At 45.1% G+C, this 18,266-nt stretch overlaps 1 protein-coding gene and 1 pseudogene across 1 annotated transcript; one reads left to right on the plus strand and one right to left on the minus strand.

Annotated features, from left to right (window-relative positions):
- Positions 1 to 5,559: 5,559 nt before the first annotated feature.
- LOC123412043 (eukaryotic peptide chain release factor subunit 1-2-like) lies at positions 5,560 to 7,825 on the minus strand. Its single transcript, XM_045105003.1, has 2 exons — positions 6,060 to 7,825; positions 5,560 to 5,938 (listed from the first exon to the last, which is right to left on the minus strand). Exon 1 carries the CDS (start codon positions 7,492 to 7,494, stop codon positions 6,169 to 6,171), a length of 1,326 nt encoding a protein of 441 aa, XP_044960938.1. The 5' UTR covers positions 7,495 to 7,825; the 3' UTR covers positions 5,560 to 5,938; positions 6,060 to 6,168.
- A 395-nt stretch (positions 7,826 to 8,220) lies between these two features.
- On the plus strand, positions 8,221 to 11,825 carry LOC123399609 (annotated as a pseudogene).
- The last annotated feature ends 6,441 nt before the right edge of the window (positions 11,826 to 18,266 follow it).

Genomic DNA, 18,266 nt, shown 5'->3' on the forward strand with positions numbered 1-18,266 from the left:
CTACTACCACTAGAATCTTGAAGAACACCTTGAGACAAATAATTGATATCATGAGCCACTCCGGAAGAAGAATTCAAATCCCTATGAACAAGAATAAGAATTATGTTATGCTTATCCTTCATCAAGTTAAATTGATGACAAGCAACGGATTTAGCATACCAGTTATTCTTCTAGAAATGATTGAGGAGAGATATATGAGCACAAACTAGAAGAAATCTTGAAAGAAACACCGGTGAGAATTGAAATGAATGAGGCAACCATGAATGAATGGAGATACATGAGAATGAAGAGATCATGAGCCACCTGAGATAAACACTTGAACAAGCACCGGAATAATCGAGAGACAAACGAAGAGACGACAATTGAGAAGAATTTGAGATTGAAAGCTGAAAGCTGAGAACGAAGAATCTTCTGAAATGATGGCCTTTGGAGGATGGAGAAATGAACACACCATTGAAATGCACCGAATAGCAAGAAAGGGATTACTCATGATTGGAACAATTAAGATGATGGCACTAAGATATGAGATAAACACCCCTTCAATCTCCAATGGAGAGAATGACGAGAAGAACATCACCAAGAATAACTGAGACCTCCGGAATAATGAAGAATGAAAGGTTGAGCAGGATGAGAATTTAATTCGAATAGATCTTGGAGAAGGGATATGACTGATGAAATTCATACTTATGCCATAGTTGAAAAGAATTAAAGATCTCCGGAAAGGTTACAAGAGCCAGATAAGATCCTGGGAAAACCAGTGGGTTATGGGCCCACTCAAAGAAACCACCGTTGAAAAGATTGCTTAGAAAGAGAGATATTGCACCGGTATAAGGAAAACTAGATGAGGTTGAAATCCTCGAAATAATGAAAGATCTGAAAACAAGAAACTCTGAAATATCTTCAACACACCGGATAGAAAAGAGATGAATGAATAACAGGATTGGCTGATAAGAATTTCCAACATAGGAAAGAATTACAAGGATGAATAGGATAAGATGACACAGATAACTCAATTGAATTCACCGGAAAAGATAACAAGATTGAATAAAGATGAACACGAAGCTCTTGAGAATCATCACAATGAACCACCGGATAGGACACGGAAGAAAAGATAGTGGAAGCAACAATGAAAAGGAAGTCACTAGGATAACAAACTAATGAAAAGAAAAGATAGTGGAAGCAGGGGCGATGGAGGGGGCCGACGCAGGGGTGATGGAGGGGAGCTCGGGTGGGGAGCTCCGGTGCAGGGTCAGTGGAGGGGATCTACTGCGCGAGGTGGAGGGGAGAGGTGAGTGAGCGCAGCGATTTGAAAAAAAAACAAAAAGCGCGGTCTATTTTGGAGACAGCGCGCGTGATATTTGGCTAACTCCCGCGTTTTCTGTACATGGAGTAAGCCGGGAGCAAAAATGTAAGCCGAGTGCCCTATGACAAGTACACACGGCTTACACATGAAAATATGTTCATGTGTGTGCAAATTTTCAAGAAGAAATGTTGGTAGTCGGATAAAGGAAAACCAAATCAAGGTTATGAAAAGGCTATAGTAGAGCTTTTGGAACTACATGTCCGATGTCAATTTTTTTAAAAATTTACTATTCATCTGGATGCACATGAGCTCGAGCTCCATTTTGAATATCCGTGTTTAACTTCCATGACATTCATCTCGTATGGTATTTAATTACTTCAAATTCACATCATAGTTTTTTTATTGACATGACGAAGAAATACCTAGAGCAATACTGTAAGGTTTTTAGATTACTATTAAGGCATTACGTATAGTGCCAAATTTTATTTCTTTTACATACTTCAAGAAAATAAAAATGTTGGTTGCACTAAATCTAATCTTGAAACTTTGGCAGGAATAAAATCGGTTTCTTTATGGCTCTGAACCATATGATGTCCTATGTGATGTATTTGTGACATGGGTATGCCTTGTGCAGTCGTGGGAGGGGCAGCCCCAGCCATCGCGGGTACGAAATCACTTGGGTGACATGCCTCATCAAACCGTTTGAAGCCTCGAAAAATGGTACGATGCCAGAAATCCTCAGGATCAGGCACGACGTCATCACATGCCCCTTGTAGGGTGTCGTAAAAGTTTGGACGCGGTCTGGGTGGGCCTTACCCGAGGCCGTTTGTAAACTGCACCATCTTCGAGGTAGTCTCTTGATATCGAGAGGGAACGTGTCACGTTTGTGAAGGAAGTGTCGGTCATGTTGCTCCATTGGCATCGAAACTCCTCGTGCTCTCAGAGGAGGCCATCGAATGACATGTGTCAGGCCCCCGCATTTTTCTGACCCGCCTACAATATTTGAGACATTTATTGCAATTCTAGGGTTTCAGTGTCGGAAATTGCAGATCTGCAAGGCGACACATGAAATCATGCCCAGAAGAAGCATGGAAAATCCTATGTGATGTATTTGTGACATGGGTATGCCTTGTGCAGTCGTGGGAGGGGCAGCCCCAACCATCGGGGGTACGAAATCACTTGGGTGACATGCCTCATCAAACCGTTTGAAGCCTCAGAAAATGGTACGATGCCAGACATCCTTAGGATCAGGCACGACGTCATCACATGCCCCTTGTACGGTGTCGTAAAAGTTTGGACGCGGTCTGGGTGGGGCTTACCTGAGGCCGCTTGTAAACTGCACCATCTTCGAGGTAGTCTCTTGGTATCGAGAGGGAACGTGTCACATTTGTGAAGGAAGTGTTGGTCATGTTGCTCCGTGGCATCGAAACTCCTCGTGCTCTCAGAGGAGGCCATCGAATGACACGTGTGAGGCCCCCGCATTTTTCTGACCCGCCTACAATATTTGAGACATTTATTGCAATTCTAGGGTTTTAGTGTCAGAAATTGCAGATCTGCAAGGCGACACATGAAATCAAGCCCACAAGAAGCATGGAAAACCTATGTGATGTATTTGTGACATGGGTATGCCTTGTGCAGTCGTGGGAGGGGCAGCCCTAGCCATCGGGGGTACGAAATCACTTGGGTGACATGCCTCATCAAACTGTTTGAAGCCACGGAAAATGGTACGATGCCAGACATCCTTAGGATCAGGCACGGCATCATCACATGCCCCTTGTACGGTGTCGTAAAAGTTTGGACGCGGTCTGGGTGGGGCTTACCCGAGGCCGCTTGTAAACTGCACCATCTTCGAGGTATTCTCTTGGTATCGAGAGGGAACGTGTCACGTTTGTGAAGGAAGTGTTGGTCATGTTGCTCCTTTGGCATCGAAACTCCTCGTGCTCTCATAGGAGGCCATCGAATGACACGTGTCAGGCCCGTGCATTTTTCTGACCCGACTACAATATTTGAGACATTTATTGCAATTCTATGGTTTCAGTGTCGGAAATTGCAGATCTGCAAGGCGACACATGAAATCATGCCGAGAAGAAGCATGGAAAATCCTATGTGATGTATTTGTGACATGGGTGTGCAGGCGTGGGAGGGGCAGCCCCAGCCATCGGGGGTACGAAATCACTTTGGTGACATGCCTCATCAAACCGTTTGAAGCCTCAGAAAATGGTACGATGCCAGAAATCCTCAGGATCAGGCACGATGTCATCACATGCCCCTTGTAGGGTGTCGTAAAAGTTTGGACGCAGTCTGGGTGGGCCTTACCCGAGACCGCTTGTAAACTACACCATCTTCGAGGTAGTCTCTTGGTATTGAGAGGGAACGTGTCACGTTTGTGAAGGAAGTGTTGGTCATGTTGCTCCGTTGGCATCGAAACTTTTCGTTCTCTCAGAGGAGGCCATCGAATGACACGTGTCAGGCCCCTGCATTTTTCTGACCCGACTACAATATTTGAGACATTTATTGCAATTCTAGGGTTTCAGTGTCAGAAATTGCGGATCTGCAAGGCGACACATGAAATCATGCCGAGAAGAAGCATGGAAAACCCTATGTGGTGTATTTGTGACATGGGTATGCCTTGTGCAGGCGTGGGAGCGGCAGCCCCAGCCATCGGGGGTACGAAATCATTTTAGTGACATGCCTCATCAAACCGTTTGAAGCCTCGGAAAAGGGTACGATGCTAGAAATCCTCAGGATCATGCACGACGTCATCACATGCCCCTTGTAGGGTGTCGTAAAAGTTTGGACGCGGTCTGGGTGGGCCTTACCCGAGGCCGCTTGTAAACTACACCATCTTCGAGGTAGTCTCTTGGTATCGAGAAGGAACGTGTCACGTTTGTGAAGGAAGTGTTGGTCATGTTGCTCCGTTGGCATCGAAACTCCTCTTGCTCTGAGAGGAGGCCATCGAATGACACGTGTCAGGCCCCCGTATTTTTCTGACCCGCCTACAATATTTGAGACATTTATTGCAATTCTATGGTTTCAGTATCGGAAATTGCAGATCTGCAAGGCGACACATGAAATCATGCCCAGAAGAAGCATGGAAAATCCTATGTGATGTATTTGTGACATGGGTATGCCTTGTGCAGGCGTGGGAGGGGCAGCCCCAGCCACCGAGGGTACGAAATCACTTTGGTGACATGCCTCATCAAACCGTTTGAAGCCTCGGAAAAGGGTAGGATGCCAGAAATCGTCAGGATTAGGCACGACGTCATCACATGCCCCTTGTAGGGTGTCGTAAAAGTTTGGGCACGTTCCGGGTGGGCCCACAACTATTTGAGACATTTATTGCATTTCTAGGGTTTTGGTGATCTTTCTACCTCCCTCACACGGTCTATAGCCGACATAAGAGACATTCCTGTGGTAAAATGAATAAATAAATAACATTCAGGGATTAAAGATAAATGCAAGGGAAATCACTTTAGAACTTTTTTGAATTTGAAAATCTATAAAATATAAACCGAGTGCTTTTGCAGAACACACGGCGTATAGTGTGTAAGCCGTGTCTACTTGCCAAGCACACGGCGTATAGTGTGTATAGTGTGTACTTGTCAAGCACACGGCTTATAGTGTGTGTAAGCCGTGTGTACTTGTCAAGCACACGGCTTATAGCTCAAGCCGTGACGGCACCGTTGTTGTAGACACGTGGCAGGTACCTTTACCGGGTGACACGCTATAAACCGAGTGCTTTCTTCATATATACCGTGTGAAAACTATAAGCTGAGAGCTTTTTCTTGATACTCGGCTTGCTTACATGATAGCATAATCCGAATGCATTGTTTTTACCGTGTGTTTTTCCTTATGTACACGGCTTATATTCAAATAAGCCGAGTACCCGAAAAAAAAACACGACTTATAGCTTGCCATACGGTAAAACGTGATTTCCCTGTAAACTATATACAGATATATAGACATATTTTACATATTTTAAAGTATAGATCCGTTATTTTACATATTTTAAAGTATAGATTCGTTTATTTTGTTTCGTACGTGGTTTATACTTTTCCATCTTTAAAAGTCTTATATATTTAGGAACGGAGCGAGTAGATTGAAGTTTCGCTATGCGAGGTCTATTTACGCCAGCTTGCAAAACACGTTTTTTGCGAACTGTCCTTATAAGGGTCTGCTGGAATACTCTAAGCACCGCGAATGTGTTGAGTGAGTCTTATACCATAGTAATAAATCTTATAAATATACTCAACATATAGCACACGCACAACATTATTTTAGGAAGCAAGATAAAACAAACATAGAAGCTGCCGTAGTACAGTAGCGTATAAGCCACACAAGGCGACTTAGGAGTAGTATACATGATAAGGCAACTAATCTCCTTATTACCTTCGAGTAGATTATGTAAGGACCACCAGTGTGAGTCTGTGAATCGCAACTAATACGACTCTAATAAGTATTGTCTGATGCAGCAAGAGAAGGCAGCCACGGCTGCTTTAGTAGCATCACCAAATTCCAGGGACGGGTCCAGAGAGGAAGAGACTTCCAACTCCACATTAAGCTTCAACGTCGCCATCCTGCCTTGCTCGAGATCTGGATTGTAACTTGCTTAGATCCTTATCTTCTCTCCACCTCCTGCTCAAAGCGCACATTGTGAATGTGATCTATGATCAAGCCAAAAGAACAGAAGAAGGAACCCAACATCAAGAAGAACAGAGAGAAACTGAATCAACCATGGCCAGTTTCAGGACCATACCTTGTTCTCCTTGCACCGGTCGTTTGGATGTTTCAGGGTCGCGTCCCGGCGCGGTCGGGGCCAGCACAGGCTCCTCCCGGACCGCACTCAGTGAAGTTTCAGTTGATTGCTATTCGAAGCCTTCATAGACATCGTCGTCCAGCATGTCGTCGTCGTCGTCGTCGTCGTAAGCGGCGACGTCGGCCGGGTAGCGGAGGATCCCGCCGATCCCGCCGAAGCCCCGGCAGAACTGCGATCCTTCCTGGGACCTGTTGGTGACGAACTCCAGCTTGCAGCCGTACTGCCGGTAGTTCTCAGCGAACCACTCCAGCAGCAGCACCCTGTCAACAACATCCAGCTCTCCGCACGTCGCCTCGTCGACGAAGTTGCTCTGGTCCGCTTCCTGGCCGCCGTTGAGGTACTTCACCACGGCTTCTCCCGTGGCAGGGTTCTTGAGCTCGTATCGCCTGACGTCGAGGCTCTCCCACACGATCAGCGTGTCGACCGCGCCCAGCTCGAGGGCCGCCATGGTGTCCTGCACGCCGAGGACGTACTTCCCGGTGTCCTGGCTTATCTCCTCGAAGTACTTCCCAAGGAGCTTCTTCTCCTGGACAAACTTAACCTCCGACAGGACCTCCACGGACATCTCAATGGCCTGGTTGAAGCCGCTCTCCCCGCCGTACGACACGTCGACCGACTTGATCACCTTGGCCTGCAGCCGCTGGTCGAACATGTCGGATTTCCCCAGCTCGGTCTTGAAATCGGCGGAGCCGGCCAGGATGAGCCCGACGACGTTGGGCTGGTGGGTGGCAGGGTTGATGAAGAAGTGCGTTGCGAGCTCAGCCACCTTGCGCAGGTAGTTGTGCCGCTTCTCCATGCGCAGGCGGGCAAAGCGGAGCGCGGACTGCCCTCCCCGCCCATGCTTCTTGGGCAGATCCACGGTGAACTTGTACAGGACCTCCCTGCTGTTACCGCTGAGCGTGCCGTAGAGCGTGCCGTTGCCGTCGATGATGATGAAGCCGAACTTGTCGTCGGACTCGAGGAGCTCGTTGAGCGCCTCGGTGTGGAACTTGTTGTCGCAGAGGTAGAGCGAGGCGTTGATGGGCCTGAAGGGCTCGAAGTCGAAGGTGACCTTCTTCTCCTTGCCGTCGTCGGTGACGACGGTGCCGGTGTAGAGCACGAGGCCGTTGGGGGGCACCCGGCTGTACAGCTTGAGCCTCTGCTGGGCGGAGGTTATGGCGGCCAGCACGGACTGGCGGTTCACCCTGCTCTTGATGTTGGAGGCTGTGCCGTACTCGTCGCCGAGCATCTTGGCGACCCGGGACACCTGGTCCCGCGGCGGCATGATGAGGGAGATCATGCTCGTGCCGTTGCCCCTCGCCGCGTCCAGCCCCTTGATCAGCTTCTTCACCTTCCATATCTCGATGTTCTTGTCAGTCTCGAATCCCTCCACCATCTTGACGAGTGTTTGCTGCAGGTGAGCGTGCGCGTGGTGCGTGGTGCGTGCCCGGCGGCGGAAGACGCCGGGCTCGCGGGAAGTGGAGACAGACGCAGGCGAGTCGAGCGCGTCTTCCTTCTCCGTGGCGTTGTGGTGTGGCGACGTGCCCAGGTGACCGGTGGTGGCTCGCGCTTTTTAGACGGGAGGGAATGGGGAGGTGGTGGAGATGGTTGCGAACTCTCGCGAAAGCACGCCATCACTCTGCTGCCACGCGCACGCATGGCAACGCGCCACCCGCCCGCCGGGCATCCGCGTGACCACAACGAGGGCAAGGGAAAACGGAAGACGGACGCACGGAACCGATGCAAAGTACAGAACGGGCGCCTTCCGGCTACCTACCTACCTAGCCAGGTCTCCACCAAAGGAGTTAATTGCAAAAGAGTGTCACAATTCGGACCGTATTCATAAGTTGGTGTCATCTTTCAATTTTTTTGTAAATACGTATCAAGATACAAGCCGTATTTTGTAGATCGCGTATTTATACGTATAAATGCTTTTTCTAACATACATGGCCCACCTGTCAGCCTCTTAAAGAAAAAACCGTCCGGACTGCTGCGGCTCGGAGAAAACCAGCTCTATCCATCTCTCCTTCCTCTCGGATCGGCTGCGGGGAAAACCGGCTCTATCCATCTCTCCTTCCTCTCGCATCTGTTCCCAACCCTACTCCCTCTCTCTATCCCAGCCATGGCGGCGGCGGCCCCTGGAAGCATAGTTCGTGCTGGCGGCGACGGCTACGTTGATGGCAACGACGACAGCGACTCTTATTCGTCCGATGACGAGAGCTCGTGCGATTTCTCCGAGCCTGTTGTGTCCAAGGCGGGGATGTTGAGGCTAACACAGATTTGGGTGGCGAATCCAAGCACAAGTGCAATATTTTTGAAATTTATAATAATGGGGATTAGGGTGTTAGATTTAATTAGTTCCAGTTCTCTAGTTTGTGAAATTTAGTGTTACATTGTCATGTGATGTGAATTTAGCACTGACAAGTGACATTTTTTCTGAAATTACAGTTTATATCCAGAAATTTGAGATGTTGCCATTCATTTTCAAGATCTGGATAGTTTAGAGTTGAAGTTGTGCAGTGATGATGTTGTCCTTCCTAGTGTGGTAGCACTGATGGAGACACAAGGCTATGGAAGCACTGACTCAGTGTATTTTGATAAAGACATAGGAGTTGATGGTTTGGAGAAAATAGATAGCAATGCTAAGTTGCAACAACTAAAGAGGCAGCACAAGGATGCCAAGTTGCTGAATTTGTCTGTGTATAGGGGGAGTGCACCTGTCTTTGAAGATGTGCTTGTGACACAAGAGAGCCAAATTGTGGTTGGAAGATAAGAGAGCAGAAATGAGAAGAGAGAGCAGAAGGGCAAGTTGAAGCTTAAACAAGTAGTGGAAGAAGATAGTACTGATGCATCTTCATTTGATTCAGAGGGTCCAATAGATATTGAACATGATCCTTACTTCATGGGGGAGTATAGGCCAAAAGAAAATGAGGGAAGAGGGCTTACATTAGAAGAATTTGAACAGGAAGAAACAAATGATGATGAAACAGACAACAGTGAACTTGATGATGAAGTGCTACCAGAGGTCTTACATCATTATGATGGTGAAACAGATGTGGAAGATTTATTTGAGCTGGATGAGGAGGATCAAGTTGTTCAAGAAGGAGAACACATTACTGAACCTGCAATAAAGAGGAGGAAACTGCCATTGGGTAGAGGACCCACAAGCAGGTCACATTCCAGTGCCATACAAATATATGAACCAGATTTTAAACCCTCATCAGATGAAGAGGAGAAAGGTTTCCTTAAGGAAAGTGATGATGATGGGTTTGAGCCAGCTAGTTTTGTACCACCTAAAGGAAGAAAGAGCAGGGCAAAGAAACAACCACCTAGGAAATGGTATGATGAAAATAGGGAAGAGCCACATGATCAACTATGTCTGAAAATGTGTTTGAGAGATCAACACCAAGTTAGGGATGCTTTGTTGAGCTTGCACATCAGTGAGAGTAGGTCTTTTCAGTATCACAGGAATTCAGATAAAAGAATAATTGTGGAATGCATAACAAAGAAGATATGCAAATTCTTTATGGTGGCAACAGTTATAAAAGGAGAGAAAACATTTGCAATAAAGAAAATGAGATTGCAACACACTTGCCCTACTACTACAGATAAGAGTAGGGTCACTGCAAAGTGGCTTGCAAAGACATATGATCCATTGTTTAGATCTGATCTCAATACTAGCATTCAGACAATGATTGACAACTGCCAAGAGAAGTATGGTGTAGAAGTTCCAAAGGCAATGGCATATAGGGCAAAAAATCAAGCTGTTGAGAATATTCTAGGAGAGAACAAGAAGCAATATACCAGGCTTAGAGACTATGCTCAGACTGTGATGGATACAAACCCTGGTAGTAGGGTTATAGTTATAACAGTAACTCCAACACCTACTGCAAAAATTCCACATCCTGGGCCAAGGTTTCATGCAATGTTCTTCTGCCTCAATGGAGCAAGGGAGGGTTTTCTTCAGGGATGCAGATCCTTCATTGGTTAGTTCAAATCTATATAATTATTATGTTATTTTAGTTGTGAATTTGATATTGTAGTGATAATTTTGTGTTGCAATATATTAGGTGTTGATGGATGTTTTTAAAGCTATGCACTGGTGCCCAAATCCTTGCTGCCACTGGTAGAGATGGGAATAATAATATATATCCCCTGGCATTTGCTATTGTTGGACAAGAGGATACACAAAGTTGGTGTTGGTTTCTCCACCAACTGAAGATCTGCCTAGGAGGAGAAACTGGACAATTTGGTCCATACACAATCATGTCTGACAGACAAAAGGTAATACTGAATTCTAGCTTACAACTGTAGTTATGAATTGTAGCTATGTATTTTAGAATTGCATCTTAGAATTGTAGCTTATAGTTGTGTCATGTGTGAACAGGGGCTACTGAATGTAGTGAATCAAGTTTTTCCTAACTCCCACCAAAGATTTTACCTTAGACACTTGTATGCAAATTTCCAGAATGCTGGGTTTAGGGGGGAAGATCTTAAGAAGTACATGGATAATGCCAGTTATGCTTATAATGAACACAAGTTTGAACTTGCAATGGATGATATGAAAAAAGAGAGTGAAAAGGCTTGGAAGTGGCTTAATGAGATACCAAAAAAACTGGGCTAGGCATGCATTTGACACAAACTGCAAGACAGATTTGGTTGTTAACAATCTGTCTGAGGTGTTTAACAAGTACATCCTTGATGTTAGGAAAAAACCAATTAGGACAATGTGTGATGGTATTAAAGATAAGATGATGGTGAGGTGGCATAGGAATAGAGAGAGTGGGAAGGCAGCTAGATGGGGAATCACACCTCATTATAGTGAAAAGCTAGAGGCAGAAAAGGAAAGGGCCAGATTCTGCAAACCCATTCAAGCTGGTGTCAATTTGTGGCAAGTGAGTAGTGGACAACAGACACATGTTGTTAATTTGGAGCTTCACACATGTAGTTGCAGAAAGTGGGACATTACTGGCATACCATGTAACCATGCAATCTCTGCAATTAACAAGGCAAAAAAGTTTCTAGAGGATTTTGTGTGCAACTTCTTCAGAAAACCTTTGTATGTGGCAGGATATGAACCAATGATTTACCCTATTCCTCGTGAACATAACTGGACAAAAAGTACAGGGCCAGACATAGACCCCTCTGAATTTAAAATTAAGAAAGGCAGAAAGAAAGAGAAGAGGGCAAAGGGAAGATTTGAAGTGCCCAAGCCTAAGGATACATCAAGATTGGGTACAATAACATGTAGCAATTGTGGACTCCAAGGTCACAGATACACAAGCTGCAACAAAAACTTGAAACCAGAATTGCTTTTGAGGAAAAACAAACATGTGGTAACACTTTTTTTACTTTGTTTCCCTCTTTCTTTCTTTCTTTCTTTCTTTAATATTTCGCACTTGACATATATATTCAATGATTTGTTTCCCTCTTTCTTTCTTTATTTAATAGGCACCTGCAAGAAATGCACCTGCACCTGCAACAACTGCTCCTGCTCCTGCTGGAAAAGGTACTGGTGCTACTGCTGGAAGAGGTGCTGATGCTGGTAGAGGTGCTGGAAGAGGAGCTGGTGCTACTGCTGGAAGAGGTGCTGGTGCTGGTGCTGGTAGAGGTGCTGGAAGAGGTGCTGGAAGAGGAGGTTTCTCAGCCCCAAGATGGGCTGCTAGTGCTTCTGCTTCTGGCAATACTGGATGGGCTAGTTACTTCAATGCTAGTGGTAATAGATGAGCTAGGTGACAGTAAGGCTGGGTGACAGTAATGCTAGTGGATGTTTTGTAATGCTAGTGGTCTGTTTGAGAACTATTGTGGTGTTTGAGAACTTTTGTGGTGTTTGGTAATATATGAGCTAGGTGACAGTTATGCTGAAATTTTGCTTGTGTACTGCTGTGGTGTTTGAGAACTTTTGTGCTGCTGAAATTATGCTTGTGTACTGCTGAAATTTTGATTCTGTGCTGCTGAAATTTTGATTGTGTGATGTTGTGATGCTCTGTTGCTGGATATATCAAATTATACCCAATTTTCATTGGATATATATACTGAAATTAACTCAATTATACTCCAACATAACAACATGACCATATGCAAGCACTGTTTCAGTATATATAGTAAAAATTTACTCAAATGTGACTGGATAAAAATTAACTCAAATTTCAGAAGCAACAACAACATAACCCATTCATTCAGCAGCTGGTTCCAACATAACAAGTAACTGGTTCAAACATAACAAATAACTGGTTCAAATATAAGTCATAAAGCAAGAACAACATAAATCAAACAACAACAGGACTCATTCATTCATCTTATCACTTCATCTTTTCATTGAGAAGCTGGTTCCAACTTGAACTTGTAGCAACTTCTTCAGTGAGCTTTTCATTTGAAAGTGTCATACAAGCAAGTTCATTCTTCAACTTGGTCACTTGTTCAGTGATTTCTGCTTCTAAATTGGCTAGGACCTCCTGTAGTTGACTGATCTGCAACTTCATTTTCCTCCTCTCTTCAATAAGCCTCTCCTTTTCTTTCAAATGGTTGCACTTCACATTTTTGATCATTTTCCCTTGAGCTCTTGAAAGGTTTTCAAGAATGACATACTTCTCATTCAACTTCTGGTTCTCTCCCTCTTTCCTTGTTATCTCTGCCTTCTGCTCTTCAAATTCTTTTTTGTACTCACTAACCACATACAAATGCTCTTTTGTCCTAGTTTCTTGGGCCTGAAAAAGGGTGTCCACATGTTTAGCTAGTTCCTGAAATTTATCTTCAAGACTCTTCTTCTCACATGTCAAAGTCTGAATTGTTAGTGCACTATTCAGGTTGTCACTCCTCCTGTAAGCTCTGGCATCTTCATACATTTGCCAAAGCTTCAACAGGGCATTCTGCATTGGTATAGGTCAATATGGATCAACCCATTCAACAAATCCACAGTTATCAGCTCCCTGTAAATTAAACAATACACAAAGCATAGTAAGCATAGCATATTTAACTTTCATCAAACTGATGAATAGAACTGTGCAATAGTTACCTGCTCAGCACATGCCAAGAACCTCCTGCCAGTGTTGGTTCCTTCAAAAGCTACAAATCTTTCTGTTGCTTTGCCATGCTTCCGGCAAAAAACCATAAGATCCAACTCAAGCCCTCTGTAATCCTCATCTTCAATGCTATCAGGAATCTAAAGCAAGAAAAAATTATTACTAAGAAACCATACTAAAACCCTAACCCCTACCAAATTACAACAATAATCAAATCACCAAATCCTAATCAGGCTACCAAACTACAACATAATTCACCAAATCATCAAACCTAACTAAAATCCTAACAAACCGTACTAAAACCTAACTAAGCAGCACTAATTCCCCAAATGCAGCTGCACTCAAATCCTAAGCAGCACTAAATCCCAACCTAACCTAAATCCCCAAATGCAGCTGCACTATACCCTAAATCAGAAAGTAAAATCCCCAAATGCACCCGGATAGAACCCTAACCCTAGCTGTGAGCACTAACCTCGTACTTCTCGTCGTCCTCACTGTTTTCGCAGAGCATCTGAGAGTAATCCTGACTGTTGTCGTCGGTGCTTTCCTCCTCAAACTCCATGCCGCGGCGGAGCTCGGCTGCCGACGGCAAAGAAGAGCAGGAGAGGAGCAGCGGGAGTAGCGAAGAAGAAGAGAGTGCCAGCCGCAGCGGTCCCCAGCCGAAGAAAAACAGAGTGCGACCGGTAGAGAGCCGGTTTTTCCCGCAGCCGATCCGATACGGGAGGAAGCAGAGAGCCGGTTTTCCCCCAGCCGCAGCGGTCCGGACGGTTTTTTCTTTAAGAGGCTGACAGGTGGGCCATGTATGTCAGAAAGAGCATCTATACGTATAAATACGCGATCTGCAAAATACGACATGTATCTTGATACGTATTTGCAAAAAATTAAAAAATGACACCAACTTATAAATACGTACCCAATTGTGACCTCACTTGCAATTAACTCGAGAACCAGTCAGGTTTCTTGTTGGACTTCCCAACCAGCCCTGCTGTCAGGCCTAGGCAAGTGTCACGCGCCGTACGGCGGCGCCCAAGCAGCACGAGGCACCTGGCGCGTCTTTCACGTGTCCGCGTTTTGGGTCCGGGCCTGGCCCCCGAGATATTTCCGAGCCGCGCAACCGCAACGTCGCCACCGATAGTACTGCGATGCTTTCTGCGACGACACGGCGCCCGCCGGCCATCTGGAGAGGCACGAACGGCCAGGGAGCCCTCCTTACCAAGGTTGCTGTCACAGCCAGGGACGTCGGTCTGCCCGGTCTCTGTCGACGGCGGCGTGCGTCGCCGAACGGTGGAGGTGCCAAAAGCGTTCTGGTTCTGGAAGCCCTGGGCCTGGCTCATGATGCCGCACGCTTTCCACCGCGCGGTCGAGACGCGTGCACCCACCAAGCCTTGCAGCGGGGATCGATCGAATCCAGGTCATGTCCAGTCCAACGAAATCCGAACTTTGCCTCCGCTGTTCCAATTTGCACTATCTTCTGTTCTTGCAAGATACTCCGTAAATGCTAGAAAAAATCCTGCATGTGCTCTGTTCTTTTTAAGTGAAAAAATATTGAAAAGCTAACCAGCGAACGTCGGTTTCTCTGCAAATCTTAGCGAACGTGCTAGCTGCCGTTGGATCAGCTCGTGAATCTTGAAGCAGAGGATATCAGGCATGTCAACTGTTAGGAATGGTTCGTTGGAACACTGCATCGTCACCTCACTACTCTCTCCCTCACAGCGTCTCCAAGAGCTCGTCTAAAGCGTCTTCTATAGACGCTTAGACGACGAAGGAACAAAAACGACCTTTCAACAGCTTGTGTATATGACCGTGCAAATTTACACATCATCTAAATCGCGTTCGAGATGTCAAACCCTGAAGGATGTGAACTCGTCGTCCATATCCCAACAAAACGCCAAGTTCCTTGTTCACGTCAAAAGAAGGAAGAGACGCGCGACGCCGTCATACCGCGCAACCGCCAAGGTACGCCCTTTTGCTAGTCTGGATCCAGATGCGGGTGGAGGGAGGGAGCCGCGCTCGGCACGGCCATGCTCGGGCTCGAGGGAGGGGAGGGCGGATGCCGCCGCCGGCACACTCCTGCTCAAGGGATGGGAGGGCGAATGCCGCCGTCACCGCCGCCGCGCTGTCGTCGGGGAGGAGGTCCGCGGGCCGGCCCGGGTGGGGGCATGCGCCGAGGGAGGCAGGCCGCATGAGACGTCGCGACGCGGGTGATGGGGGGCATCGGTGGCTGCTCCTGCTGCTTTGCTCAAATGGTTGCTGTGTATTTGAATGTGTATGTCTGTTTATGCGTGAATGTGTATCTGAATGTCTGAATATGTGTATTTTTTCAATTTTTTGTAGATGGAAGACGACGTACGTTTTCTTGAGATGTTAAACTTTGGTGTATCGTCACAAGTGCCAGATAGTCCAGTTGGGGAGCAAGAAATGTCATCAATTCAAAAAACATCTCCATGTGTCAAAGCAAAGTTCACTAAAGGACCGTATTGTTCTACTAAAGAGGATGAACTATTGGTGGAAGCATGGTTGCACACCAGTTTGGATGCTATGATAGGGACAGATGAATCTGCAAATTCTTATTGGGGTAGGATTTATAATTACTACAGCACGCGCAAGAAAATGTCATGGTCGGATCGTGTTCAAAATGCACTCAATTATCGTTGGAGCACATTAATGAACAAGTCAGCAAGTTTTATGGATACTATCAGCAAATACTTAATAGAAATCAAAGTGGGGTGACTATCGCTCAGCAGGTATCCATCCGTCTTTTTAGTTCATTACTAAACTTTCATATGTTGCGTGAGAGTAATAGGCCATTTATTTATGCAGCAAGCCGAGACACTTGTTTTATACAAGTCCAAAGATCCTAAACATACCAGGAAAACCTCTTTGCTCCCCTAACTCAAGTAATCTAACAATATCTTCTTCATTTGGAGATCCCATATACTGGTCCCCAAAGACTTCACAAATAGCTATCATAAACTTTTTACAAGTTGCTAGAATAGTAGATTCTCCTGAACGACCATACTCATCCGCGGCATCAGCAACATATCCATAAGTTAGTAGTCGCATTGTGGTTGTCATATTTTGTAGAGGATGGAACCCAGGAGCTCCAGTAGAATTTGTTTTTTTCTTAAAATAACTATCATGCTCAAGTACTGCTTCAGCTATGCGATTACACAAATTACGAGACATTCTATACATGTGCGTATAAACAAATATGAGATAGGGAGATGACAAATCACAGATAGAGAATAATGTTGTAGTACTAACCTTCAACGAAAATAACTTTCGGGAAAGGTTGGATTTTCTTTGAAGTAGTCGTCTGAGAGTAGAACAAATCCGACATCTCTTCCGCAATACAGAAACTGCCGCCCTAGAGTCGAACCGTCGTGACATCGAGGATTCACCTCCTCTTCCCCCCTTGCACTCCGCAAATGCTGCAAGAATTAGTTCATCACCGTCTGATGAAGACGACGACGACGAATTCATGAGCATATCCAAAACGAATCATGTTTCACTCATTATGTTGTACGAGAGAAGACATAAGACTTGGAAAAGAGATCAGAGAAGCACAAGATGAAATGATTTAAGAGAGGTGAGAATGAGTGTTATATATAGGCCTGGAATAGAGATGTTAAAATAGAGCCATTGGAATAGAGTTATTAGAATAGAGCCGTTGAGGTTATTATAAAATGACAGTTGAATTGGTAGTTATAAATAATATTAAAATATAGGAGAGAGAATATAGACGTTCTCATGTAAAACTGGATGTGTATATGAGGGAATCTTTTTGGACCATTGTATATATGGACATATAGACATCCAAATATACACATGCTATTGGAGATGCTATCACTCGTCTCCCACCCCCATTGTAACACACACAAAACACACACACCATACAGAATTGCGTACGCGCCTGCCGGCCACCGGTCCACCACTAGCTTGCGAGTCCGCCTCACCTACCTATAAGCGGAAGCGGGGGAAACAAGAGGCATGTGGTGAAGATGAATGTCAGTGGTCGTATGCTTCGATTAGTCACGAATGTGAGGGAAGATGGCGTCGGGGAAGCTAGCTGGAGAGAAGGACTTGCTTAGATTAGTCCCGAATGAGTGATATTTTTGCGCTCAACACACCATTGTTTTAACCGGACAATCCCAAAATTTCTGAATAAATCACTTTGGCATTGTCACTAATGACTAATAAACACGAAAGATTGTGAAATCCCGTGTCTCCTTGTAATCTTCAATACAATGATCTCTTCAAAGACCTATTCTATGTATTTATTACGATGTATTTGTTAAGATCAAATGAATTATGAGTTTATGATCAGATTATTCATTAAAGTTAATTGAGTCTTTTCACATCTATTATGTGTGATTTCATAGCTATGTATGTGTTATGGAAATGTTTTAGAGATACAAACTTCATACCAAAAATGTTCTAGAATGTGTCTAAAATTATTTCAAGGGACGCGGAAAATATTCTAGACCTTTTGAGATTTCTTTTGGACAAAATGATCACGAAAAAATATTTCATGAAAAGATCTCATGAATAGTGGAAACACTATTAGGGAAAATATCTCATAAATAGTGGGGTGCATAGTGAAAACACTATTAGGAGGAAATATTTCATGAATAGTGGGAAAATATCTAAGGGTGTTTTGGGGTTTTCTCCCATAGCCTATACACCTTGCTTGGTAAATATAGGTGGAGAGAGATCTCCATCTCACTCAAGTTTTCTCAACACATGACATGCAATGATCTCACTTTCTTTCTCTTCCTCCATGAAATAGTTTTATAGCTAAGTGGTTTTCTATTCTTCAGTAGGGCCTAGTTCTGGATGGTGAAGCCCTGTTGAATAGTTGATAACGGATTTGTGCAACCCTGTAGGGAGGTCATAGTTTCAATGTTAGTTCGAGGGACACATTCAGGTTATGTCTGAGAGCCTCCCGATGGGCTGTCCGAGGAATCGTACGAGGGGTTGTCCATGGGAGAACATCCTCGTGGTTGAAAGGTTGTAAAATCCTAGCTACGAGGGTTTACACCAACGATCTCCACAGAGTCTCCTTCCATTGCCCTTCGAGTTTATAATGATCATATCAAATCTTGTATGCATCTTCATAGTGTCTCTGGGCGTGCTCGTAGTACAT

Source organism: Hordeum vulgare, chromosome 1H (assembly GCF_904849725.1).
Source record: "Hordeum vulgare subsp. vulgare chromosome 1H, MorexV3_pseudomolecules_assembly, whole genome shotgun sequence".
Lineage (NCBI taxonomy): Eukaryota > Viridiplantae > Streptophyta > Magnoliopsida > Poales > Poaceae > Hordeum > Hordeum vulgare.

Coding starts and splice junctions, on each gene's coding strand:
- LOC123412043 (XM_045105003.1), bottom strand. CDS start 7,494: ATGGTGGAGGGATTCGAGACTGACAAGAACATCGAGATATGGAAGGTG.